The 26,708-nt window shown below is 35.2% G+C and overlaps 1 protein-coding gene across 1 annotated transcript in view; it reads right to left on the bottom strand.

Moving 5' to 3' along the window:
- The window catches only part of LOC129224333 (uncharacterized), a 42,579-nt gene extending 22,610 nt beyond the window's left edge, over positions 1–19,969 (bottom strand). Inside the window, exons 1-6 of the mRNA XM_054858774.1 lie at positions 19,853–19,969; positions 17,541–17,765; positions 10,608–10,871; positions 5,984–6,144; positions 4,032–4,160; positions 2,333–2,453 (exon numbers count right to left, since the gene is read on the bottom strand). Of these exons, the coding sequence (XP_054714749.1) occupies positions 2,333–2,453; positions 4,032–4,160; positions 5,984–6,144; positions 10,608–10,871; positions 17,541–17,765; positions 19,853–19,925 (973 nt within the window). The 5' untranslated portion in view covers positions 19,926–19,969. The remainder of the gene's footprint in view (positions 1–2,332; positions 2,454–4,031; positions 4,161–5,983; positions 6,145–10,607; positions 10,872–17,540; positions 17,766–19,852) is intronic.
- Between the last annotated feature and the right edge of the window lie 6,739 nt (positions 19,970–26,708).

Here is a 26,708-nt window from a genome sequence, read left to right as displayed (position 1 = left end):
AAAGAACGGAATAATTGCATTTCATTTCTTGATGTACTTGTTTCTCGTACTGAAATTGGTTTTGAAACTACTGTTTATCGCAAACCTTTTGCTGTCTCTTTACCTCCTCATAGACTATCGTCTCATCCTCCAAATCAAAAATATTCTGCTTTCAATTCTTTTGTTTATCGCGCAATTAATATTTGTTCTTCGTCGGAACTTCTTAAAGTGGAACTTAATTATCTTAAAGCTGTGGCAATTGATAGAGACTATCCGCCAACTTTGATTGATTCCCTTTATAAAAAAAATTCAAATAAATCCCAAACTAATGTTCTTAACCGAACCTTCATCAGAAAGAATTTGGTTGTTTTGCCATTCTTTCCATCTGTAAGCTATCAGGTTGCTAAGATTCTAAAACGTTTCCAATTCCAGGTGGTGTTCTCTCCTATTAATAAACTTTCATTCTCTTCTCTTAAAGATCCTATTCACCCTCTTAATTGTTGTGGAATTTATAGAATTAATTGTAGTTGTAAACTTGCCTATATGGGACAGACTCGGCGTGCTTTAAAAATTCGCTTGAAAGAGCATCAAAATTATGTGAAAAAACAACAATTAAATAAGTCTAGTATTGCTCAACATTGTTGGGATTCGAATCACTCTTTTGATTTTAACTCTTTTCAGATTATCCAAAAATGCCCCAATTCATCAGATCTTGACTTTTGGGAATCCTTTCATATTTTGAGGAACAGTTCTAACTTAGTTAACGATCTTAGTGCAGTTCCATATTTTTCTAACATTTGGCTCCCATATCTTTAATACTGTCCTTTCCCCATCCCCCCCCCTTTTTTTCCCACTCATTTTTATCTATCTTCCTTTGTTTATTTTTACCTTTTTGTCTTGATTGACACCCCCTCCCCCCAATTTTCTTCTATTTATCTTTATTTTTCCTTTTTTCGAATATTTTTTGTTTCTGTTTATTTTATTTCATGGTTTTCCATTCTGCTTTTCCTTTCTTGCGGTTCACGGTTACTGACAATTTCTTTTCTTTTTGTTTAAGCTTCGGCTTAATCCTTGTCCAATTGAATTCTTTCTTTCTGGGTTCGTACCTAAGAGAAAGCTCCTGGCCTTTGCTTGCATTCCTATTGGTTCCTGATCGGTTTATAACTTTGTCATTGGTGTTTGGCTAATCCGCTGTTTTTATCTTTTAAGCTGCATGCTTATCTGCTCTTGGCTTTTGTCGGATGTCTTTTCATCCATAAGCTCATTATTTTTTGCATTGAAAAAGGCGTTCCCTGTAACGCCGAAACACGTGTCTGCTGTAATTTACAAATTTGTGCTTCTACTTACGTTGTTTGGTCTGACTTTACTATTCAGCACAAAGGTATTTATTTATCTTAATATCAATCATGTTTGAAAGTCAAAAATTACAATTATTATTTCAGGTTTCAAACTCAATCTAAAATAGAAAATGTAATTGTTATGATTAGATATACCTTTTCCAATATTATTGTTTGAACGACGACTTGACTTATTTCTGGTGTTTGACCAAGAAAGCTCTCAGTTATAAAACAAAAAGTTTCTTTTTTTCTAATTTAACTTACCTTTATGTGTATTTCTGTCAAGCAGAAAAAGAAGATGTGTCGATTGCATATATTTTTTAATACTTAAGCATTTATATGTTCCAAGAAACAGAGTGCTATTAAGAAACCCTATTTTATTCATTAAAAAAAATCAATTCTTCCATTTTTTCCAATTTTTCCCCGAAAAAAACTGGTAAAAAACCGGTTTTTTCCACCACTTCAGAATTTCCGGAAATTTTACATCTCTAAAAAGAATTGAGACGGTTGGAGAGACAATCAACATTTTCAAGGACTTTTTCTTTATTTAGTTGTAAAATATGCTTCTTCAAAATGATAATTTGTGCCCCAAGCTTATATAGCTGCATACATAAAAGAAAAATCAAATGTTAAGTGTCCCAAGTTAGGAAGGAGGATCCCTAACTGTTGACAATATAAAAAAAAGTATTTTTTAAGGGACATATCCACACATTTATATCTAGTCCTGAGGCAAAATACTAAAACGCTTCCTAAAAATAGAATAAATACTTCGTTTAAATATAAAACCTATTATTGATACGATACAGAAGGTTAAAGTTCAAAACTGTCCCCAGTATGGGCACTTGACTGTACAGGAGCGAAAGAGCCCAAATCCACGCTTAACTCAAACTATACATTTTGACCACACCACTTTCATTCTAACCTGTTCATAAGTACATATGAGTAACAGATAGAAGGAAATTAATACTAAAAGCTTTTTCTACAAAAAGTATTTGAAGGAAATAGAAAATTATTACCCAAGGGAGCAACAGTTATTTCTGATTGATATTTTCGTTCCTTAGCCTCGAAAACCGGGTTTTCGTCTCGAATTGATTCGCTGTCCATGCGCAGGAGTTTGTGTTGTGCATCAAACCAATTCTGAAAAATTAAATGAACATTTTTAGGAGGAATTAAGAGAGATAGGTGCATTGGAAAGTGACGATGAAAAGTCAGGTTTGATTTTCATGCATGGCGTTTACTTGGTGCAAGATACTATAATTTTCCGGACATGTTATTCACACAGACTCGATCTCACAGAAGCAATTCAGTTGACAAGTTGCTAACTGACATATTTTTTACTCACGGTCAAGGACGGATCCAGAAAGTATTCAACTAGGGGGCGATTGATTTCAGATACTTAACCCTTTTATGAGTTCTCAAACCTCCGTCTCCTAACATCATTGAAAATTGTCTCAAATTAAGTTTTTTAACAATCACGATTGCTGATTGTTTTCGTTTGACAGTCCATGATGTTTGGTTCCTTTTTCAACCCTACCGACCTCTGCAGGCGTAACTCCTCCCGGTAGCCTCTGCTCCTGGTCGGTGGCGTCCATGTCCCAAACACACGCACGCTCATACACACTCACACACCTACACACATGCCAACGTGCATGCACACATGTCTACGCACACACGCAATCCTACATATACACAACTATACACACGTAACCGTCCAAGAGTAGGGACGGGCACCGTTTCTAGAAACAAGAGAGTGGGGTAGTAACCAATGAGTAGGGTCCAGTCGCTACTCGTGATTGCGAAAAACATAATTCGAATTCAAAATTTCAGAATTCAAATTAATTTTGACAATTCGAAATTTTTTTTTTTTTTTGACTTCCATTTCAAAAAAAAAAAATCGGAGGGGTGTACTGAACCCCATCCCTTTCCTTACCGTCATCAAAAGTGCCCTACAATTGTTTTTTTTTTTTTTTTTTTTTTGACTTCAAATGAAAATACTTTCCAGAGAGCCAACAAAACCCCTCTAAGATCGTCTAAAATCGAGTTTTTGGAAATTCGAAAAACTTCCTAAATAAAGCTCCGATCTTTATCACTAAAGTGAAAAGACATGTTCTATAATTACGTTTTCAAGACTGAAACGGCAATGGCCAAGAAACTTGCATCCATCATATTATAAATGAGGATTTCGTTGAATAGGTAAAACGAGGCATGTCCGACGGTGAAAAGAAACGGTGATTAGGATGCGGTAATAAAGATAAAGATTTTATGGTCGATATCCACCAGTACACTTATTATAACGATTATTTACAGTATATAACGTTATTTATTTCTTTTACCTTATCAATCTCAAAAGATGGGAATGAGAATCTGAAAATTTTGTACTTAGATGAAGTTTTGCTTTTTAAGTACATCTTCGTTGGTGCTTTTTCTGAAAAAACATAATTTTTCATCCCTTCCCTTTTTTAAAAGTAAAATCTGTTTAAGTTAAGCCTTGAATGAACGTAAAAGGATTTGTAACCATGGCGATGAAAATTTGTCCTCTTAATAAATGTTAAAACAACAAGTTAGACTTATTCTCGCCGTCATGGTAATCTTAAAAATCAGAGCAACATCAACCAGGATACTAAGCAATTTCTAATTGCTCAAAAAGCATTTTATACTCCAAGGAAAAAAGAAAGAGAGAGAGAGAGAGAGAGAGAGAGGGGTAGTTTAACTTACATCAACATATTTAATCTCCCTATAATCAGGTAAAATAAACTCGGAATGAAGGGCCATTGCTTTCCACTCGTTGATGCTAGGAAATTCCATGGTGCTTTGTCTATTTTCGCAGTGGACTCCTTGAAAAGGCTGAAATAAATAGCGATTTTCAGTAATTAGAATCATTTCAACTAAAACATTTGAATGATTAAACAACTTCAATTTTGTAGTTTCTGCATAGATGACAATTCTTTGAACAATGGTCTTAAAGTTTTAGGCACTAAACTTGTTTTACATCCAGGGCCGCAGAGTGCCAAGGCGGGACCCTTGTCAGTTGTGTCGCCGGGCCTCTCCTGCCCCCCCCCCCAAAAAAAAAAGAAAAAAAGAAGAAGAAAAAAAAAGAAAAGAAAAGGGGGGAAAGAAGAAAAAATGGGGAGAGAATGAAAAAGGAGGGGGGGAATCAAAACTGTTTATTAGAAAACAATTAACTATTTTAAGTGCCACACAACAGCAAATACCAAAAGATTAAATTTTTCTTAATCTTTGCGTTTTCTCTTATTCGGAATCCCCCCCCCCTTTTCTTTCTTCCTATATTCCCCCTTGTTTTCTTCTTTCTTTTTCTTTGCGTGTGGGCGCCCCCCCCCCCCCCCCCAAGGCCCGGCCCCTAGTTTCCGACGAGGCTGACAAGGTCTCTCGTCGGGCTTGTTTACATCACTCTAGATTCTCGGTACAACAAATCTTTGTGCAAGAGCGAAATATCCTCCCTTCAGCTTTAGTATTTCAGTGAACTCCAGCTACCAAGACCGCGTCCAAAGGGAGGGTTTTAGGGGTTAAACCCAGGGGCATATCCAGATCAAAATAGAAGGGGGACATATTCGAGCTATTATGGGGTCAATTCCATCCCAAAATCAATAAAATATACGAATGAAATCGAATTTGATTGATCATGTAGATTTTTCGAGAAATGTGTTTCTGGTAAAAACCTCATTGGGCAGGGGAGGGGGGGGGACAAAAATGTGGTTACTGCTTTGGCTAGACTGTTTTCGTCTTGGTCGTGGTCCTCCAGTTTTTGTTCTCAATAACACGAAAATCGGAGTCCAAACAGTCGACCCATCTCTTTTTCGGTCTATAACCCCTTGTTCGTCAAGGCCCGACTAACTGAAAGTGAGGCCCAAGGCCCACAATGCTTTGAAGGCTCCCCTGTCTATTCTATCACTTTAAGTCAACGCAAAATAATATTAAAATAATGTTTAACATTTATTTAAAAGAGAATTTTTTGTTGTTATCACAAAAAGTCATGATTTTTTGTAGCTATGCATATTTTTTTTTAAACAGGGGCCCCTTAGGAAGATGGCGCCCCAGGCCAAGACCTAGTTGGCCTGTGCGTTAATCAGGCCCTGTTGGTCGTTGTCCAAAAGGGACTGCATTGAAAACTTTCAATGCAGCTCTATCATTTTCGATCCTCATATAAAATAACTCCTGTGATGACCGAGTTAGGCGAGAAATTCTCAATCATTGAGAAGAGATAAAATGGAGGAAGTGAAGACTTTCATTCATGAAACCAAGAACCCAAGTCACGTGATAGATTTAAAGCAAAGCATTGGAAGAAATCAGGTTTCTTCCGCTTGTGTCACGCAAAGCGTGAAAACCATTCCTTATTGTTGAGTGACGTGACATGGGATCCTTGGGTCAACTTATGCTAAGCCAATGATTGGACTTGCTCCCTCCATTTTAATTCCTGCTCTAAGGTCCCAATGCATGTCGTAAGAGGTGACTAAAATGGGGTTGGGTGTAAGGTTAAGTCCCCTTCCCTGTATTTAAAAAAAAAAAAAACACCACTGTTTTGAAGTATTAAAAGTGCTTGACAAAATATTTTGTGGCAATTGCTATTTAAATCTATTTAATTATGCAAAAAAATTCAATTATTCATAGTTTTAAGACTAAAGTTTTGTACAGAAGCATTGGAAACTTACCTGAAAAACTTTGTGATCATAGGTATCCCTGGCAAATCCAAAAACACTGATGTACTGTTGGTGTGCTTTAACGTGAGGCTGGCCTTTTGTAGTATTAAGTTTCGTGACGACAAAAGCAAGTGGAACAATTTGAGCTGTGTCTGAAGTAACCCACGTACCATCTGTGAAGATACAACACAATTATAAGAGAAAGGTGAATAAAATTTCTTATACTATCCACCTCCGACAAGTTGAGCTATGACCTTGAACAAGTCCATTTCTTTCAAGGGAGAGCAATCACTAAGAAGTGGAATTGTTAGGCGTAGAGTTGGGCTACCATTGCAACCCTTTTATTGGCGAGAAAATCCTGCACCGCTTCTTACTTCTTACCTAAATAGTAATATTGTTCGCCAAATAGGCAATACACTGCCATCTAAGTCCGCAAGTTCTTAAGCCGTTTTTTCTCACCCTTATTTTAAGTAATGGAATCGTTGAATCGGTCGGGCAGCGGAGCTCAACTTGCCAGAGGTGGAAAGTAACCAATGTCCTTTCCAAACTTAAGTGCGCACGCATTGAAAGACACCGGAATCACGAGACAAAATAACGCAAAACGTAATAACGCATGCTTGTCCGCATTTGCGCAAATAGCACCGAGAAACCGACTCGAAGCATACTTGTTCTACTAGTCTATACTACGTTCACGGAAAAGATACACTAAATAAAATAATAGTTTAAAAAACTAAAAAACACGCTTTCGTAGCAAAATGAACTAAAAAGTGAAAAATAATCTTTGGATGATAGTAGTTGACCAATCACTTAATTTTAATGTAATACAAAGAAGCGTGGGGTGCTGTCTATTTACATTTTTGCTTGGACAAGAAATGGAAGAAATTCAAGATAACTGATAAGAAGCCCCCACGCTTTTTTTGTATTACATTAAAATTAAGTGATTGGTCAACTACTATCATCCAAAGATTATTTTTCACTTTTTAGTTCATTTTGCTACGAAAGCGTGTTTTTTAGTTTTTTAAACTATTATTTTATTTTTCTGTTTTTTAGTCTTATGTTGGAGAATTATCAGGCGACGAAATTATTTATAAAACGAGTGCGAGGTAATATCCTAAAGTTAAGACAAGGGCACCCCGATGGGAAGCTACTATGAGTCATCGATGTATGTTTGCGAAAATCATAATTATATTACTTTGAAAATTTGAGATGCAATTGAATAAAAGTTTTGTTCAACAATGGTCTGATCAGCAATGAATTTCCAATTGAAGGCTCACCTAAATTTTGGCATGAAATTAGTTAAAAACAATTATATTTCATGTTCTAATTACCTTGGAACATTGGAACTAATTTTGTCTGATGCAGAAAAATTAAAGGTTTTTGTAGATATTTTTAAATAATTTTTGCGAGCATTTTTTAATGTATTTTTAAAAAATTTTCCTTTTTCACATTGTTGGATTTATGCCAAAATATTGATTAAAATAGGAGGAAACTAACAATTAAAAGAGTCAACTAATTAATTTGATTATAGAATATTGCATTGTCATCGGGTCTGAGGTCGCATGCCAAATTTCAAAAGAATCCGATCGCAGGAAGTGGGCGAAATTTGAGCTGCAAGATTCCGTTAAAAGATACATACATACATGCATACATACATACATACATACAGGTGAAGCTAATAAAAGCGTGTTAATAAACAAGTAGATTTGCCACTTTAGCTCTTTTGGGGATTTTTTCTGGAATGAAAATAAGTCAACCAATAGCATTCGCCGTCTGCTTGGCACTTGGCACCAATTTGTTCTCGTCCAAACCAAACACGTGGTTGACGTGACCACATGGCGTATTTTCTCCTCTTTTTCATCTAGTACATCTTTCCCATGAATGCAGTATAGTCTGATCCTTTTCTCTCTGCGGAGAGAACAATGGAGCCTATGCCATTGAACCTGATCAGCGCATGATTGCTAAATCCGCGACCTACTGAGTGGTCTAATTTATTCGTGGCTCATGCGGCGGGAAACATTGTTCAGATTACATAAAACCATTGAGAAGAGATAAAATGGAGGAAGTGAAGATTTTCATTCGTCATGTGATTGATTTTAAAGCAAAGCATTGGAAGAAATTCAGTTTTCTTAGGCTAGTTTCACGCAAAACGTGTCAATCATTCGTCGTTGTTGAGTCACGTGACTTTAGCTCCATGCCCAAGATTTTGCTTAGCCAATGATTGGACAGCTCCCTCCATTTATTATTCCTGCTCTAAGCAGAGAACGTGTGTGCTTTTGGCCGGGTTTTCGAGGAATGTTTGAGCAAATGTGGGTGCGTTACCCTCTGACGAACGCGAACGCACGAGCACGAGTTATAACGCCCAAACTGTGAATCGCTGATAATAGCGATCTCTCTCCATGCGTGTGTGCTCGTTATAATTAGAAATAATATTTAAATCTCGCTGCCACCAGAAGAAGGAAAGAACTTGATAAAAATATGTGCATTAAAGCACTTCAAAAGAGCACCTCTTTCCAAGATCCAAATCAAAACTAAACTAAACTCAGAGGCGCAACAGCCCATAGGGGAGTAAAGGCCTACTGTTGTGCAAGAGCAGATGTTCCGGTCAGGAGGTCAGCCGATAGTGGAACCCCGAGTGTTTAGTTCCCAATCATACACGCTGGTGGCGTGATGGTTAGGCGATGGCCTTCTACGCCTGTGGACCCAGGTTCTGACCTGGGGTGGCCAGTCGGTGGGTTTTCGAGATACAGAAAATCATCAACGCCCATGTCGTATGATTATGCGGCATATAAAAGATCCCTTGGGTTTCATTTGTCTTAGAATTCCCTCGGCAAAAAAAAAAAAAATAATAATAATAATAATAATAATCCTAGTATAAATTTCGCCTCAAAGAGAGTCTCCACCTGGTGGAAACTGGGCGTTCAAATTATTCGTGCCATTGACATTCGCACCTTAATGGTAGCACATGAAAGACTGGATACCATATCGGAGGATCGCGTTAGGTCTGCTAAAGGCTAAATAGACTAAAACGCAACCCCCATTTGGAAAAAAAAAAAAAGTTCCCAATCACGTTTGGTAGTCATCAGTCGGTCGTGCTGAGCTCGGGGATTGAACCCGGGTCTGAGGCCCATTTAGTTTCAAGGTCCAAACTAACTTGTATCAAATTTCGCAGCTATAGGTGCTAAGGGGCTCCAGAGCATAGCAAAACGATCTGTTGTGCGCAAGAAAACTCGTTTTCAAACTCGTGGTCACCAGTAACATTTTGCTCTTTAGCTCCGGGTTTGACTTGAGTTTAGCCTAATATTATCGCTACCTCTTGTTCTAGTTGATTGAGAAAATTGGAATCAAAGTTGTCTTTTATGTAGAAAGAAAGTTTTTCGAATGATGTAGAACGTTACAGGACGTCGAAAACCACCTTAATGGGCAGTTTATGTGAAATTTTAGCGTAAAAAATTAATTACAAGCAAATTCGAAATTTAAAGAAATAATAATAAAACCTGCTCTGAGAGAAGGAAACCCTCTAGGTTCGAAGTAATTTTATGCCAAATTTCAAGGTTGTAGGTGCTACGGAGATCTCCTAGAAGTGTAACAGTCACAGACACAATTTCCCAATTTTTTTGAAGTTATTTTATTTTAATAGGGGAATGTGGGGAAAAGTGAAATAGCGGGGCAAAGTGAAATGGTGAAATATGCATTCTGCTTTTAGCTCCACCTATCTAGTAATATGTTTACTATGTAATAACACATATCGTCTATTCCAGTCAAAAGGAAATTTCATCTGAAAGTCGTAGAATATGATAATACAAGCAATTTTCAAAAAAAAAAAAAAAAAAAAAAATAAATAAATAAAAAAAAAATAAAAAATTAATAATAATAATAATACTCATATTCCAGGATTCTTTTGCAAGTCAAAAATTATTTTCGATATTATTGAATGATAAAGTCCTTGTTTTTAACATTTGAAATATTAATATAGACCTACTTGTAATATTCAGTGCAGTTATTTATTTGTTTAATCGTATTTGTGTTTTAAATGCTTTGTACTGTTAGTCAAGAGCATGCAGGGCAAAATGAAATAGTTCATTTCGTTTACTTATTCGGTCTTTTATCAAACCACTTAAGTATTCATTTATTAGTTAGTTCATTTGCATTCCTTTATTTAATAATTCCCTTAGTTATTTCTTCATTCACTTATTTTCTTATTCTTCACTATTTTATCCTCACATTTATCTTTTTTGATATAATGACTTATTTATTTATTTATGTATTTGTTTATCGTTTCCTTTCCTTTTCATTTATTCATTCATTCTTTTATTTACTCATTCATTTAATGAAAGTTATTTTTAATAATTGAATAGAAAATATTTCATTAGAAAATTTTTTTTTTTTTTCATTTTGCTCCAATGAAAATATAAGTGAAAATTTTCCAACTTTTTTGGGGGATGCAAACTCACTGCCAACAATAAAAAACAATATTTCAATGCAAGTTTTATTTTAAAATATATTTTTCTTATTTTATGTACGGTAATTTTCAGAACAAATTTTTAGTTTTTTCATTTAAAAAAAAGTAATTTACCTTAGCAATTTCACTTTGCCCCACATTTCCCTATACAGAGATATTATACTGTTACATACGTACCAGACCAATACGCCTCCACTTCTACTTTCACCACTCCTGTCGTCTCATCGTCTTGGTCCTTTTTTTCTGTCATTTCATACACCCACTTCCGCGCAGGAATTCCTCTCACAGAAGCAGATTCATTCGATATTTTCAGAAAGTCGTCACTCAGAGAAAACAGTTGCTTCAGTGAAAACCGCACAGTGCCATCGCCGCTCTCGTAGTGCAACAAAGACGGGGCAGAATCAGTTGTTAGCCAATCAGACACAGTGAGTAAAACGCACACTGAAATTAAATAATCGATTTATGAATTACATTTTAACGAAGAAGGAAGCCATTTGAACAGTTATTCTCAACATACGAGGGTCGATCCAAAAGTAAGGTTCCCATCAATTTTACAAATATACAGCGCTCCTTTTATTCTCATTGAAATTTACGTCGTTGGACAATTGAAGACAACTCCTCCACTTCTCCCCCGAATGGTAACAAGACCTTCTCGGTTTTGGTGCGAGATGTGGAGTGACTTTCCTTCGCCGTCCAACAAAGAAACCCTGAACAACAGCTGACTCGATTGAAATTTTGACAACACAAAATACAGTAACACCATCAAAATGAACATTTTGTGTACATAATTAAGGTTGATTGCAATTTGAAGAAAAACATATAAATGATTTTTTTTAAATGCAATTTTGAAGAGAAAATGGTGTTACTTCAAAAACATAAATAATAAGGATAATTAATTACAAAGTGATTAAAAGTGTTATTTAACATTTTAGAAACAACCTATATTTTTCAAAAACAATCTTGATTTGCGATAAGAATGATTAAAAATTTACTGGTGCAGTAACAAAGTCGTAATCAGTATAGAATGTCACAATTGGTAATATGGTCATAATCAGTAAATTGTTGGCTTTAGTAATTTGGTCAAATTTACATCGTTGGAAAGAAAAAAAGTTTCTCTATTTTTACGAGAGCTATTTAGAAAGTACCGAGACTGAATGTATTCTATTTATTCCAGAAAATCCCTAGCGGTGGGACTGTGCGCATCAAGCACGTGCATATTTCACCTCGTCTCACAAAAATCGGCAGGTGTGTACAGCGGGTCGTTCAGTCACAATGACTTCTTATTACATATAGAGTGTTTGCGAGTGTTCGTCAAAAACAGAAAATATGTGAAAACACAGAGCAGCGAATCTGTATCAATTTTTGCTTTAAGCTCATGAAAAGGGGAACCTAAACCTACGAGATAACGAAAACAGTATTTAGAGATGAGGCGATGAGTCGTGCTCGGTTTTTTGAGTGGTCCTCTCGCTGGGTGCTTTATCATGACGGAACCCCAGCGTACACCAGCAATCTTGTGCAGCAGTTCCGGACAAAACACGGAACAACCCAAGTAGCACATCCTCCCTACTCGCCGGAGATTTCACCTCCAGATTTCTTCCTCTTTCCCAAGATTAAGAGCACCTTAAAAGGACACCAGTTTCAGGACATTGAAACCATAAAACAGAATTCGCCGCAACAGCTTCAAGCCATCCTAAAGTCTGAGTTCCAGGAATGTTTCGAGGACGGAAACATCGTTGGGCCAAGTGTGTTACTGTCAATGGAGCATATTTCGAAGGAGATTGACTCAAAACCTTTTTATGTATGTATGTTTTTGCATAATAAATTCAGTCTCGGTACTTTCTGAACAGCTCTCGTATGCATAATCTCATCAAAAACAACCCTGTTGTAAAAATTTCCCCGCCAAGAAAACCTTTAACTTTTCCGCACAAAAAAGAAAACCTGCATCCTAAACTCAAAAACCCTCAGCCATAAAAAGTTATGATATCTAGTTTGCCCGCGAAGTATCTGCCAAACTATCATCCTCCCTCTTCTCCTTTTTCATCACAGCTACTTCCATTAGAACCTCCTCCCACCTTCCACTCCTCAGAAATATGGATAGATGTTTTAAATTGTTTATCTTGTTTGGCGTGAAGCTTTTCAAAGTGAAGTGGTTGCTTGGTGAGCAAAAAGCTTCCCGCCAAACAAGATAAACAATTTAAAACATCTATCCATATTTCTGAGGAGTTGAAGGGGGGAGGAGGTTCTAATGGAAGTAGCTGTGATGAAAAAGGAGAAGAGGGAGGATGATAGTTTGGCAGATACTTCGCGGGCAAACTAGATATCATAACTTTTTATGGCGGAGGGTTTTTGGGTTTAGGATGCAGGTTTTCTTTTTGTGCGGAAAAGTTAAAGGTTTTCTTGGCGAGGAAATTTTTACAACAGGGCTGTTTTTGATGAGATATCACATCTTTTTACATTGATATTATTATTTTGTCTTTATTTTTAGAATTGAGAGCATCAAGTCAAAAAATTTTCAATTGAAACAACGCTGTTTTGTGTTTTTAAGGAACAATAATGGCTAGCCTAATTTTACGTCAAGTTTTTTTTCTGACTATTAAGATTCTATGTTCATTTTTCGAGAATTGGGCGGTTTAAATTTTATTGCAATCCTTGTATCCTCTCTGTTGCAAAGAAAATTTCTTGAATCATAAAATACTATATTTTAAATTATATTGCTTTCGAGTATTTTACAACTTCGCAAAAAATTCTATTACAGTTTCTTTATTTGACAGATTATTCAACATTTTCATGAAGGTTTCTTTAAATGTTTTACAGCTTGAGGGCTATTTTAATCTAGCTTTTCACTTTTTGTTTAATTACATTTTTTCTTAAATCGTGGATTATTTTACGTTTTATGGGATAATTTTAATTGGTTGGTGATTTATCTTTTTCTTGATAGAAGTCTTTGTCTTGTTTAATATCTAGTTTTGTTTAAAAGTCCATTTAAAAAACGAAAAAACGCATGTTATCGCCAAGCAAAAAAAAAAAAAAAAAAAACTAAGCCATTAAATATTTTAAATTTGAATGTGTCAGAAGATCTATACAACTTTACTCGATGTCAAATCGCGGATATCCCAAATTTGCCATAGCGAATGCGCATGTTGTGCGCGGACTAAGCTCATTAAAAGTCTTGTTTAAATTAATTGCAAAAAATTTTTCAGCTAACAAATTACTGCAAAGCACGGATATCCACACAAATTTCATATATTTTCAATTCAATATGTATTGTTTGTGAAAAATCCATTAATTTAGAAAATAAGCAAACCAATAAAAAAGTGGTATTTTTCGCTTTCAATTAAAAAGTTATATGTGCCGTATTCATATGCTTACAGTTTCATATAATTTGTCACGTAAAGTATTGTAATGGTTTAACCCCAGTTTCGCGCCGACATTTAAAATTTCTTCCCTCCAAAAATATATCAAAACTGAAAAACAGGAAGATAAGAAATTTTGTATCGGCGAAACTGGGGGGGGGGGGGGGGGTGAGGACAGCATTCTAATCACATTCATTAATTTGTTTCTCTGCTTAAGTATAAACAAACAACATAGAATCTGAAAACAGAAAGCCCAATGAGCTAAGTCTGCGCGCATGCGCAGTCGCTGTGGCAAATTTGTGATATCCGCGATTTAACGTATAGTTGCAACTGTTGGATATGTTTTAGTCTTGATTGAATTTCATTTCCTAAGACAACTTTGGAATAACTGTTAGATCTGTTCTAACATTGCAATTGCAGTCCGAGATAAACAAACCCTATGAGCTGAGAGTAAGTACATAAGAATTTAGGGAAAAGTTGTGATTTTCAAACTTCAATTACTCCGGCCCATGATGTACCTGGGGGTTGAATTTTTGTATATGTACTCAATGGCCCCCCAAGAATATGTATACAAAAAATCATTACCGTAGCCCCCCGGGGGGCTGTAATAGAACCCCGGGAAGGTACAATTTGGGGGGTAAAAACGAGTGGGAAGGGGAGGGGGGTCAAATGGCACAAAAGGCACATCAGTAGGACACAAGGAATGTGTGTGCGAAATTTCAGCTTGATTCCTTTTTTCGTTTCGGCTGTAGCCCTGTCAAAGAAAGCGAAAACTTTTTGGAACAGCGATTTTATAACTTTAATACCTCCTCCCCCTGATGGTCTAGGGGATTGTATTTTGGTTTACGGCGTCAGGGGCCACTAGAAATTGAGTGTACCAAAAATCAACTCCGGGGGTCTTCATGGGGCTGAGATACAGAGGGGTGAAAAACCCAAAAAACCCCAATTCGTTCTGTCGTGTAATCGTGTTCTTGGTCGCTTTATTTTCTTTCGTCTTTGGCGGTGGATTTGCTTCTGTTGGCTGCTGATGTTTGGTTTCCTTGGCGGGGCGGGACGCACCCGCGTCCCGTGATCTCCGTCTTTTTCTGTGCATTATTGTTGACGGTGCCCTAACTTCTGTATCGAGTGTCACAAAAGTCCACCGCCAACCCGTTGAGAGAGCGTTTCACCACTTTTTTTTGACTTCGTCGTCGCTCCGGAAACGTTGGCCATCAAAGTGTTCCTTAAACTTAGGAAACAAGTGGTAATCACTAGACTCGAACTCTGGACTGCAATCAAGAACGGAGCGGTTTCTTGACTGTCATGTCCCACTCTGGCGGTGGAATTCTGTGACACTCGATACAGAAGTTAAGGCAAGGCACCGTCGACAATAATGCACAGAAAAAGAAGGCGATTATGCATGAAAATAGAGAAATGTTTTCTCTTTCCAACGATGTAAATTTCAATGAGAATAGACAGTGCTGTATATTTGCAAAATTGATGAGAATCTTACTTTTGGATCGACCCTCGTACAATGGCAACGCAATATCATGCCGTGTTTCACTGAATATAAGACCCAGTCTTATATTAATTTTGGTAGCTAAAGATAAGCTAGGAAGCTAGGGCTTACTTTAAGAGGAATGTATTTTTTTTTTTTTCATGCACAATTTTGTAATTATTTGAGCACAAAAATTGGGTTGCTTCCTATTTTTCAAAAAAAAAAAAAAAAAATGAAAGAGCGCGGTCGAAAACATGGAGTGAGTTACTTTTTGTAAAAAAAATTTTGGCTTATTTTCTCTCTTTAAAAAACCATCTTAAAAGACGTTCAGTCGCTGTTCCCATTGTCGCTGCTGACGTCACAAGTGAACAAGTCGCTAGAGACACCAGAACAAAGTTTCAGGACATTGTCAAACTTCGCAAAATAAATACATATTTTTTTAACTAACAATTCTTGTTCCGTTAACAATTAAACTCGAACATAAAGAATTAATTGAAATCAAGGCTTAATGTGTATGAGACTCACGAGCGCTCAGCTCCTACACTTCTTTTCCATTTCATGAAAAATTTTGTACATAGGTGGAATCCAGACTATTTATAAGCATTAAAATAAGTCCTGAAGACTTATCATCCTATCCAGGAAAATATACGATAGTGTAAAAATGAAAAAAAAAAAAAAAAAAAAGATCAGTAGCATTTGAACGAACATACAAAAACATTTAAAATACAGCGCCAGCTCAGTTATTCCATCCGAGGACTGCCGTTTCATGCTTTTTAGCACTCATCAGCCCGGAATAGGAATCACATGAGCTGGAGGCGAAAAACCTCTTAAGGGAGCCAAGAGAGCCAAACAAACTGGTAGCTAATGCAGAATTAGCATAGATGGCAAAGCTAAGGTATACCTTAGCTTTGCCATCAATCTTTTGAGTTGAACTGCACCATTGCTGCGGTCGCTCATCTGGTTTGCTAATTCTGCATTAGCTACCAGTTTGTTTGGCTCTCTTGGCTCCCTTAAGAGATTTTTCGCCTCCAGCTCATGTGATTCCTCTTCCGGGCTGATGAGTGCTAAAAAGCACGAAACTGCAGTCTTCGAATGGAACAACTGAGCTGGCGGTGTATTTTAAGTATTTCTGCCTTAGCCCTGGCTTTAGGGCGGTAACTTACTACAAAATACAAAAACATGTTTCTAGATGCATAAATTATTTGCCCTCGTGTCCCCAAAAACGAAATATGAGGTGATAAAGTCCGCCGAAATTTTATGAAAAGTCGCCAAATTTAGCGAGTTTCAGTGAGTAACAGCAGACGTCTTTCACGAGCTTTGCAGTTCAATGTCCTAACGCATGCAGACGGTGAAATCGTAGGCAAGAGATTGGTATCTTCAAATTCGCGCCAATCTGGCGTTTTTCTTAAATTTTCGGCAGCCTTTAAGACTGTATCTTGATAACATGGGCACGAGGGCAAATACTTTTTTTGTGTCAAAAAAAAAAAAAAATCTCAATATGCTCTTTCGATTACTACCTATTTCAATTTTTTTCATTATTACACTATTCGTGAATTTCACTGGTAAGAATCATCAGCTTAGCACATTCTAAAGCAGTTTTTCTATTAAATGAAATAATTGTATGCTTCCTACATTTAGCATTTCGTTGAGTACATACAACTTTCCTTTGAGACAAAATGACACAATGGGGTTGTTTCCTTCAGTCAAAAGTACTACTTTTAGTCACTGAAATTGATAGGATAAGCAAAAAAAAAGGCAAGATAATTTTTTTTTCTTTATTTTCCCAATAGTTTTATTTATTTATTAATTATGTCCAATTTTGGGAATAATACGTGGTCTTTATGACGCCACTAGTGATGTGAATTTAGCGCGCTGCTCCATTGGCGCGCTGAATGTTTACATTGTTAGAAAAAAAAGGTTGCCCTTTAACAGTAACATTAATAGGAACCATAATGAGAATTTTGAATGAAGACTTTTCTGATGCAAACATGAAATTTATTGGTATTATTGTGCTATAATGTTTTTATCTTTATCTAATGCCAAAATATTGCACTGTGCGCTGATGGCATCAGTGAGTAGCATTTCATCACTTGTGATGGCATAAGTAGAATCGAAAAAATTAAAATTGAATCTGCGCACCGATTGAAATATTTTTTTTAAAAAGACTAAACTTTGTCAAATTATTTAGAAAACGCCTAAAACTTATATTTTTAAAAATGCTCTTACTTAAAAAATACTTATAAAATTTCGGGAACAACCTAATTATAAATATAACCTTACCTGTATTGTTAAGGTATCGGTACGTTTGATTTGTCTGGAAATTCTCGACAAAGGTGAGGTTAATCCCCATCGACTTTATGGTAAACGCTGCATTTTTGGTGATCGAATTGTAACTTTCTTCAAAGTACACCTGTGGTAGAATTCCTGAAGCATCAGCTATTGGTTCTACGATTTCTCCATAGGCCATGTAACTTCCGCTAATTTTTGGAGGACCTTTCAGTTTTTCTGTAAAAAATAACAGCAAAGATAAAGAAAATTAGTATTTGATATTTTAACTCCATAAAGTAAATCTCCCTTTAAATAAAATTATTTTTTAAAGTTTAACTTTCAAATTTTGAACATTACTTCATTTAAATAAAGGCATAAACTCTTCTGTGAAAGAATCAACAACAAAGCCATGTTTGGCTTTCAAAAGATTGCTGTCCGTTGTTTTTTTTTTCCTTCAAATTTTCTTAAGAAATCAAGATTGCTTATTGTCGTTGACGTTTCAATCGGTTAGTGATTGGTAAAGGCAGGGGTGTGCACAGAAATTTTGGGGCCCGTCACAAATGACTTTTCTGGGCCTCCCTCCATCTTGTTTAAATTTATATTTCACCCCTACTTTTAAAATTATTGGGCCTCCTTCAGGTTCGGGCCCGAGCCAACAGGTGTCCCTTCAATATCAAAAGTTCTAGCGAGGTGTGAGGGGGCAGCAGCCAGTGCTTGATTACAGTAAGTGCAAATAGGACAGCTGATTCGGATTCGTGCCTCCACTTGTTGAGTCCATAAAAACACTTCCATAACTTATGAATAATTTGAAAAAAAAAAGAAAAAGTTTTACCATCAAACCTGATGAAAAAATGGTTAATTTACATTTTGTTTCGAAAAAATATCTCAAATAAATGAAATTAATGATCTGAATATATCGCTGTAAATTGTAAGATTGAGAAAATTCAGGTTTGATAAGTTAATATTCTTTTTTCCCCCACAAAAAGTCAGAATATGTGTTTTGGGTGCAAAACTTCAAATGTGAGATCTCCAGGACCGTTTCCGAGTTTTCTATGCGATAATTACATCTTGATTGCAAACATTGACGCCAGAAGTTTTTGCCTCATTAAAAAGCAAGTCAATTTTCTTAACGGATACGAAATGAGCGCAAACGATTTGCAACCATGGCGATGTAAATTTATCTTCTCAATAACTATTAAACTATTATGTAATCTGAAAAATCAGAGCAACATCAACTTTGGTCAAGTGAGGATAATAAACAATTCATGATTGCTCAATATTTATAACAAGACAGTTTTTTTTAAACAAAGAAAGATTGAGCGTAATAACGAGAAAGAAATACGCTGTGTAGAACTGATTAAATATAATTTGACATATCCCTGGAAAATATTTGCAAAGCCAATTTAATGCAATTTGATACATATATTTCGTATAAAATTAAATTCGTTCAGACTGCATTCCCCTAATGACGTTGACGGATCATTGTAATCGTAGAAGGGGGGGGGGGGGGCGGAGGATATGACAAAACCATAATTTGAAAACCAAAAGCACGAACCAGCTGATACTCCAAAGCTTCTGGAAAAGTAGTACTTAATCACGGCCAGACATTTAAAGCATTAATTGAGATCTACTGATATCCACTGCAGTACTTATTTAGTTGATTTCAGCATATTTCGATTTTAAATGTTGAATAAAAATTATCAAGTGCGCGTGAGGCAAAGTGAGATATAGTTCATTTCGTTTACTTATTTCTTCATTAATTGAATCACTTATGTTTTCATTTACATTCATTAAATCACTTATTTATTCATTCATTCTCTTATTTTCTGAATAATTCACTACTTTACTGACTCATAATTTTTCTTCAAATCTAATACATTAATTTATTTATTGTTTCATTATTTATTCCTTTATTTTTTTGTTCACTCATTCAATTAAAAAAAACAATAAAATGAAAAATAATTCAATGCAAAAATATTTTATTTTTCACTTTGCCCCATGAAAAAAAAAAAAAAAAAAAAAAAAAACTTTTCCACTTTTTTTTTTTTTTGTGGCACAAATGACTGCCAAAAATAGAAAATAATATTTCAATTCAAGTTTTATTGTAAAATACATGGTTCTTTTTTTATATACTAACTTCCAAAACTAATTTCCAATTTTCCATTTTGAAAAAAGTAAGTCATCTTAACTTTTCACTTTACCCCTCATTCTCTTACCATTTATACTGCTTAAAAAACTGAAAATGAACAATTAAACTCTAAACAAGAGTTCTCACACATTTAAAGCAATATTTATTACATTTTTCAGTCTTAAAAAAGTCTTACCTGCACAATGAACTGTATGCTGAAACAGAAAAATGAATAAAATAAGCACAACTCCATGGTGGTGTAGCTCCATTTTGGAAATTGAATTCCAAAACAAACCGGTGTCCGCCCACAGGAAAAATCACAAGAACACCGGTAAACGTTCTTTCCCGTGGAGCCTAATTTCCATGCATCTGATAAGAAGTGGATTTCGTATCGAACGGAACAAAAGGTGTCTTATCATGCTATCTTGTCAATGTTCTTTTGTCGAGCATTGCTAGCTTATTTCAGATAATAGTTATCATTAGAATTTATGTTTGATTATTTACTGTTAGGGTTTATGCAAAATTAGGGCAGAAGAAATGAAGCTTTTACGTCACTAAATTTAGATTTACCACAATGTAGTTGTTTCCATCAGTCAAAAGTAGGGGAGAAAGGGGTTAGTTGTTACAATTTTTTTCAATATTTTTTTACGCTGAACTATTTTAATTATTTACACGCGTGAAACTTTAAAATGCATCTAGATTGTTTAACATTCATAACATATTTTTAAAAAAATGATTAAAAACCACTACTCCAAAATATTTCAAATTTTTTGAATAGATGTAGATTGTAACAACTTACCCCACCACGGGGCATATTGTTACAATATATGGGGTTAGTTGTTACATGAGATATATTTTAGCAATGAAATGAATTTTACACTTTTTCTGGTTTATTCTGTTAGATTTTAAAAATTCTTAACCACGTTAAAAATCAAAAACTTTTTGGCTTTACAATTTACTTCATTAATGACTTATTCTAAAAAAACTATCATCATCATTATCATTGTTCGCGAATTACAATTTTGTCTGAAAAAAATGATGTCATAATTTCCTTATTTGTGATAAAAAATTTAAAAAATGCAAATAATTGTGAACTAAACAAACGTACTTTAGGAAAGGAGTAAAAAAAAAATTTTTTTTTCAGCAATCTTGATGAAATTCATAAAAAAAAAAAAATAATCTTGCAGTTTTCTGAAAATTATTCAGCACATACTGAAACAAAACACTTTCTGGAATAAAATTTATTCAATATAATTGTACCATGTTATTTTATTATAGGATTTGTAGCACCGTAGGTGCTATTTGTTAGTCATAAATTTAAAAAAAAAAAAATAATAATTGGGTTAAAATAATTAAAACTGGTTCAACGTACCCCGCGGACCAACGTGCCCCATCTCCCCCTACAGAAAATTACATTCAATTAATATATTCATTCATTTATTTATTCATCTTGGCTTCTTGTTCAAAGAATACTTAAAGATTTGAAAATAGTGAACAAGTATTTGAAGAATATTTTCTCCGCTGATTAATCGGCACAATTTGGCCGATTACCGATTACTGCAGCTTAATCGGGCATCCCTAGCAGGAACTACATCTGTGCTCAGCACCGGAGTATAAGCTTTAGTTTGCTTTCTTATACTCAGTACTTCATTTGGGGGAACGTAGGGGTGATACCGTCCCCCAAAATACGTAGTTTATTGTATTATTCTTATTAAAATAACCCAACTAGTTTGAAACTACCTTTTAAAGAAAACCAATGTCTACTTTTTGAAAAAAAGGCGGTGTAAGAAATCTAATGGGGTTTTCTGGGTCTGACAAAAAATTTTCAATTGTGATATGTACCCAATAAAAAAAGACGTCCCGCTAAATATCCCCCCCCCCCCAACTAAGCACGGCCCATACTACGAACTATGTTGTATAATGTACTTGTCAATCACTACTCAAACAGTGATTGAACTTGTCAATCACTACACAAACAGTGTTGACAAAATCTTGAAATGAAGAATGTAATGCCGTATTCTTATTTTTTTCCTGGATTACTGAGATATGACACTATGTAAATGTCATTATTTTTTGCTTTGATGATGAAAAGAATTTTCTGACTCATATCAAGTTTCATGAATCGGTAATGATATTGCTTTTAACAAAAGGTTCTATTGATAGCTCTTTTCGAACGTCAAAGTTATGTCTTCTTTTTCTCTCTCTTGGTCTTTATTTTTTATTTTTATGTAAGTCATTAGTTCCATCTCATCAGGAAATAAAACTTATATCTACCTACATATAATAACTTTTTAAAGATTTTCTTTTCCTCGTTATTTTTTGTGATTTCGAGAGTATTTTGACAATAGGTGAGAAAAAGGTATGTTTTGACTGTGTGTCTTTTTGATCTACTTTCCAGCAAAAGGGGAAAAAAAGTAAAACGTAAACTATTTAATATCCAGTTAAAATGTCTCTAAAATAAAATGTAAGTCAAAATAAATTTAAAAAAAAATAATTTGAATTTTGACCTCTTGAATTCCAATTATGTTTTTCGCAATCACGAGTGTGTGTGTATGTAGGCATGTGTGTTTATGTGTGTGGGGGGTATGTGTCTTTGTGTGTAAGGGTGTATGTGTATGTGTGTGTAGGCATGTGTGTTTGCGTCTGTGTGCAGGCATGAGTGTGTGGGTAGTTGTGTGTATGAGTGTTTGTGTGTGGTGGGAAATGTGTATGTGCGTAGGCATATGTGTTTGTGTCTGTGTGCAGGCATGAGTGTGATGAGTGTGTGGGTAGTTGTGTGTAGGTGTGTGTGTATGTGTAGGTGTCTGTATGTATGCGTGTGTGTCTATGTATGTGTTTGAGTGTGTGTATGTGTTTGTGTATGTGTGTAGGTGTATGTATTTGTGTGTGCGCGCGTGTGTGTGTGTGTAGTTGTGTATGTATGCGCGTGTGTGTAGCATATGGATGCAACCTGGAGACGGTTTTCGCTATAGGAGCAGCATCGTGAGGAGTCGGTCGACGGTGATGCTGCAGAAGGTGCTGGCGGGAAAATAAAATGATAGCACATCAAAACAGTCAAATGAAAGCAATAAGCAATCGTGATTGCTCAATAAATAAACTTTTGCCATAAACATTTTAAACAAGCAATTGCATAAAATGTTTTTGAAAACGTATTTTCAAAACATAATTTCTTTAAACTACACGTAACGGTAAAATGGCTTTGATTAATACTGCTTTGCATAAGAATTTGCAAAAATACGTTTAAAACAATATTATTTGCATTAATCTTACTTTTTTAATCTGATATTTTTCTGATGCCATCCAGAGGCGGCGAAAAAGACAGTGTCAGCCTAGTCGAAAACTAGGGACCCGATCCTTGAGAGGACCCGGTCCGGAATAGAAGCAGTATAAATTTCATAAGTTTTATGCGGTGCGGGGGCACATGGGCCAATCTGACAAGGGACCTGGCGTGGTTCCTCGCTGCCCTGGTGCCAACTACTGCCAACCAGTTCGTGTGCCACGCTACAGAAAGTGATTTCATGTTGAATTACACCAAGATGATAACTCAAATCATTCTATCTAAAGCTAGGACTTGATTTACCAAAAGGCCCATGATGCCAGGACTTGTGGTCCCCCAAAATTATAAACATCGTAGAAAATGAATCAAAATACGATTTTAATTTGTTTACTATGATTTTTAAACTCTAGAGAGATGCATCAAGTGTATAGCAATTTGGCTTTTAACATCAAAACAGCAATTTTTTGCCATCTAGTATTTCTTTTAGGTCGTTTGCACACACCCTTATAGTTTGTCCTAGCCTGTAGCCCCTTGGGGAGGGGGAGGGGTATCGAGGGACCTCAATGGCACTTTCTTTGATTGTACTATTAAAGAGGCCCTTACAGATATATCTGTCCTACCAGGGCCTAATTTCTACGAAAAGAAATGCAGGTACCCTATGCTGCCTCGCTAAGCATAAAAGTCGTGTCTGCACTTTTTATCGAAACTGAGTTACGGTCTTCAGATGGTTCTTCGTCACATATTATACCCAAATGCTCTTTCTATGGTCAAATGAAAATGGGAAATCTTTTTTAAAAAATGATTTAAAAAATTCCACCTGAATCAAATGCATGGAACCGCAAAACTTTTAACGGCAATTTCTCATTTTGAACTGAGCTGCAGATACGGCTTTTGCTCTTAAAATGGCAGTTTAGTCCCTACAACTCATTTTTACGTGTCAATAACCTGCATTTCACCTAAAATATTAACTTTTATGCAAAATGGAGTTGAAGTGCAAGACTTCAACTTCCATGAGTTCCAATGTAAATTAAACCCTGTGACCTACTCTCCTAAAATTTCTAAATCCGGCCCTGCTCATAGCTTGTAAAATTTTTGTTGCTGAGTTTTTCTTTTTTCTTCTAATAAAAATTAATTATTGAGTGGATCTTTTTTTTTTTTCGACGTCACCTATTTATACTTTTTCTTGATTTTAATTCGATCTGTTTCATTTATAGTCTTCCCTTAGTTAATACATTTTTTTCTCTGTTGTCGTCGATAAACTAATCCTCCAACTCTGCTTTTTTGATGACTGGACTGGACAGAAGGGAAAAACGTAATCCATTCGCTTCAAAACTTCAAACAACGATAAAGACACAAATCTAGTAACCCACGAAACATAAACATGCCACATGCCACCTCAAACCTGTTTTCCGCGTGGTGCCCGAGAAGGTTTTGCTCCATGTCATAAATGGTAATGACAGACCTTGTAAAAAATGTTTTGTTTCTTTTCTTCCATTATTCTAACGTGGAACAATAAAATCTTCTTACACATGCACTGTTGTCACGCTTTTGAGTGCTGACAGCATTGTTTGTTGCTTACCTGTTTAGAATACCATGAGGTTTAAGTTGGATTTTAAATTTGATGTAAGACACAGTAATTATTTTAATTGCCGGTAGATAGATGTAATCATTAAAAGTATACAAAACCATTCAATTATATAGAGACAAATGATGTATTTTTCAAAAAATGGTCCGAATTACTTTTATCTAGTTCGAAAAAAAAAAACATTTGTTTGATTTATTCCTGGATATTCAATTTGGAAGTGTAGAAATTGGAGTTAAAATCTTTGTTGGTTAATTAGTAATAATCTAGTATATTTCCCTCTTGCCAGAAAACAGGCAAATTTAACAAAACCAAAAACCATAGAAATCAGTTTGATGTTCATTCGAGTAAACTGCTTAACTTCAGAAATCATCAGAAATCCTGAATCATTTCTGGGCATGAGAAATGATCAGAAATGCTTTTTGTTAAAGTATGAGAAAAATAGAAAATCAACAAACACTGATAAAACTTTAGCTATCACTTGTTTCTAAAAACTTGAAATTATTGTACAGATCTGTTCCCCGTCTTATCTGAGAGAGACATTAAGAAGCAAAAATAAATATAAAAAACTGTTTAATACCTTACAATGATAACATTTAATAGAAAATGGGTATCCAAAACTTTGGCTACCACAAAGTTGAAGCAGTTATTGAGTTAGTGCTCATTTACCATTAATGCTCTTTAGCATGATTCCAATGAATTCATTATAACTTCCTTTTTAAACTTCGTTGCACATCTTTCCAGAGTATGAATCAGTTTTTTCATGTCATCCAATTGCTTATTGCTTCTCTTTGATGATTAGATTGGTACTGCGCGCCGGTCAATTCAAAACGGCAATTTAATTGAACTTCGTGCTCTCCAAGACTTTTCGTGCAGTGTAGATTTTGCTACTGTCTTGATGCCTTGTTCTTTTGTTCTGGAAAAATTTTTCGCGACCCCACAGGATCATGATGAAGGTGACTTCTAAATCTTAAAGATTTTAGGCTGTTATACATGCCTTCAAACGGCCTCTATCATAAGGTTTCCGAGGTTGGATATGGCACCTAAAATTATGCCTCCGTCTATTGAATGCGGTACGATGACACCATAACCTCTAAGTTCGACGCATGAACAGATGTTGTCGGGTTCATCCGTTACCGCCGAAAGAGAAAGTCTTAGGACTGATTTGAGACGTCACTCATTTGAGGCAGTCAGCTTATGTTGGTGTTTGTTGTTAGCACGTTTTAATTTATCATTTCATTATTGAAAAATAAAGTTTTCAATAATAAAAAATATGAACTTTTATTGTGCCTTTCGTTGGTTACTAAGTTGCAAAATTTCATTTAAAAGTTATTCGACAAATTCGAGAAAACGAGTTCTTTCGTTTTAAAAATGACAGATTTAACAGTAGACAGTTTGACAAGAGAGGAATATCTAGGTGTTAAAAAATTTCTTTCATAAAAACTTTTTCATTTAACTTTTAGTTTAGGTTTAACAAAAAGCGTCTTTAATAATGATAAGGCAGTAAGTAAACAGAATGAAAGTTTTTTGCTCTCTCTCGCTCTTTTTCATTCATAACAGGAAGATTTGCAAACAGCAATGCGATTTTTCTAAAAACTAAAATTTTACACTAAAAATACTAAAAATACACTAAAAATGTTGATTAAAATAATTAGGGGCTCCGTTTTAATTTACAGAAATTCTTCTCTGCAATTTCTACCATTAGCAGCTTTTACTTTTACAGACTCACTGATGACCGTCTGTAGTTTTTACCGTCAATACTTTTAAGTCTTTTAAGTTAAGTTATTTCAGAATTTGTCGAGTGAAGACAGTATCTTCCGTTTTCTCTCCCCCTTCTCCTTTGCCTTTTTCCTCTTATTTATTTATTTATTTATTTTTTAATCAAGAAGTTCTGCTGCTCAAAAACGATTTAAATTTAAATCTTATTATAAAAATGACAGCCAATATTAATATGGAACTTGGTTAGTGGAGATCATATTGTTTAAGCAATGAATTTCATATTTAATCTTTTGTTTAGTGAGAATATATCAAGCCTTGCCTATTTTTATGTGAAAATTACTAGTTTTTCACTCGAACCTTTTCTTTCTAAAAACAAATACAGTGTAAGAAAAGTACGGAACCTAAGTTGGATCAGCTTTTATAGATTACGAAATGAACCGTCGAAATTGGTTCTTTGAGTATTATAAGTTCAAA

Source organism: Uloborus diversus, chromosome 6 (genome assembly GCF_026930045.1).
Source record: "Uloborus diversus isolate 005 chromosome 6, Udiv.v.3.1, whole genome shotgun sequence".
Classification (NCBI taxonomy): Eukaryota; Metazoa; Arthropoda; class Arachnida; order Araneae; family Uloboridae; genus Uloborus; species Uloborus diversus.
Note: the sequence above shows the minus strand (reverse complement) of the source record. Positions and strands in the feature narration are given on the sequence as shown.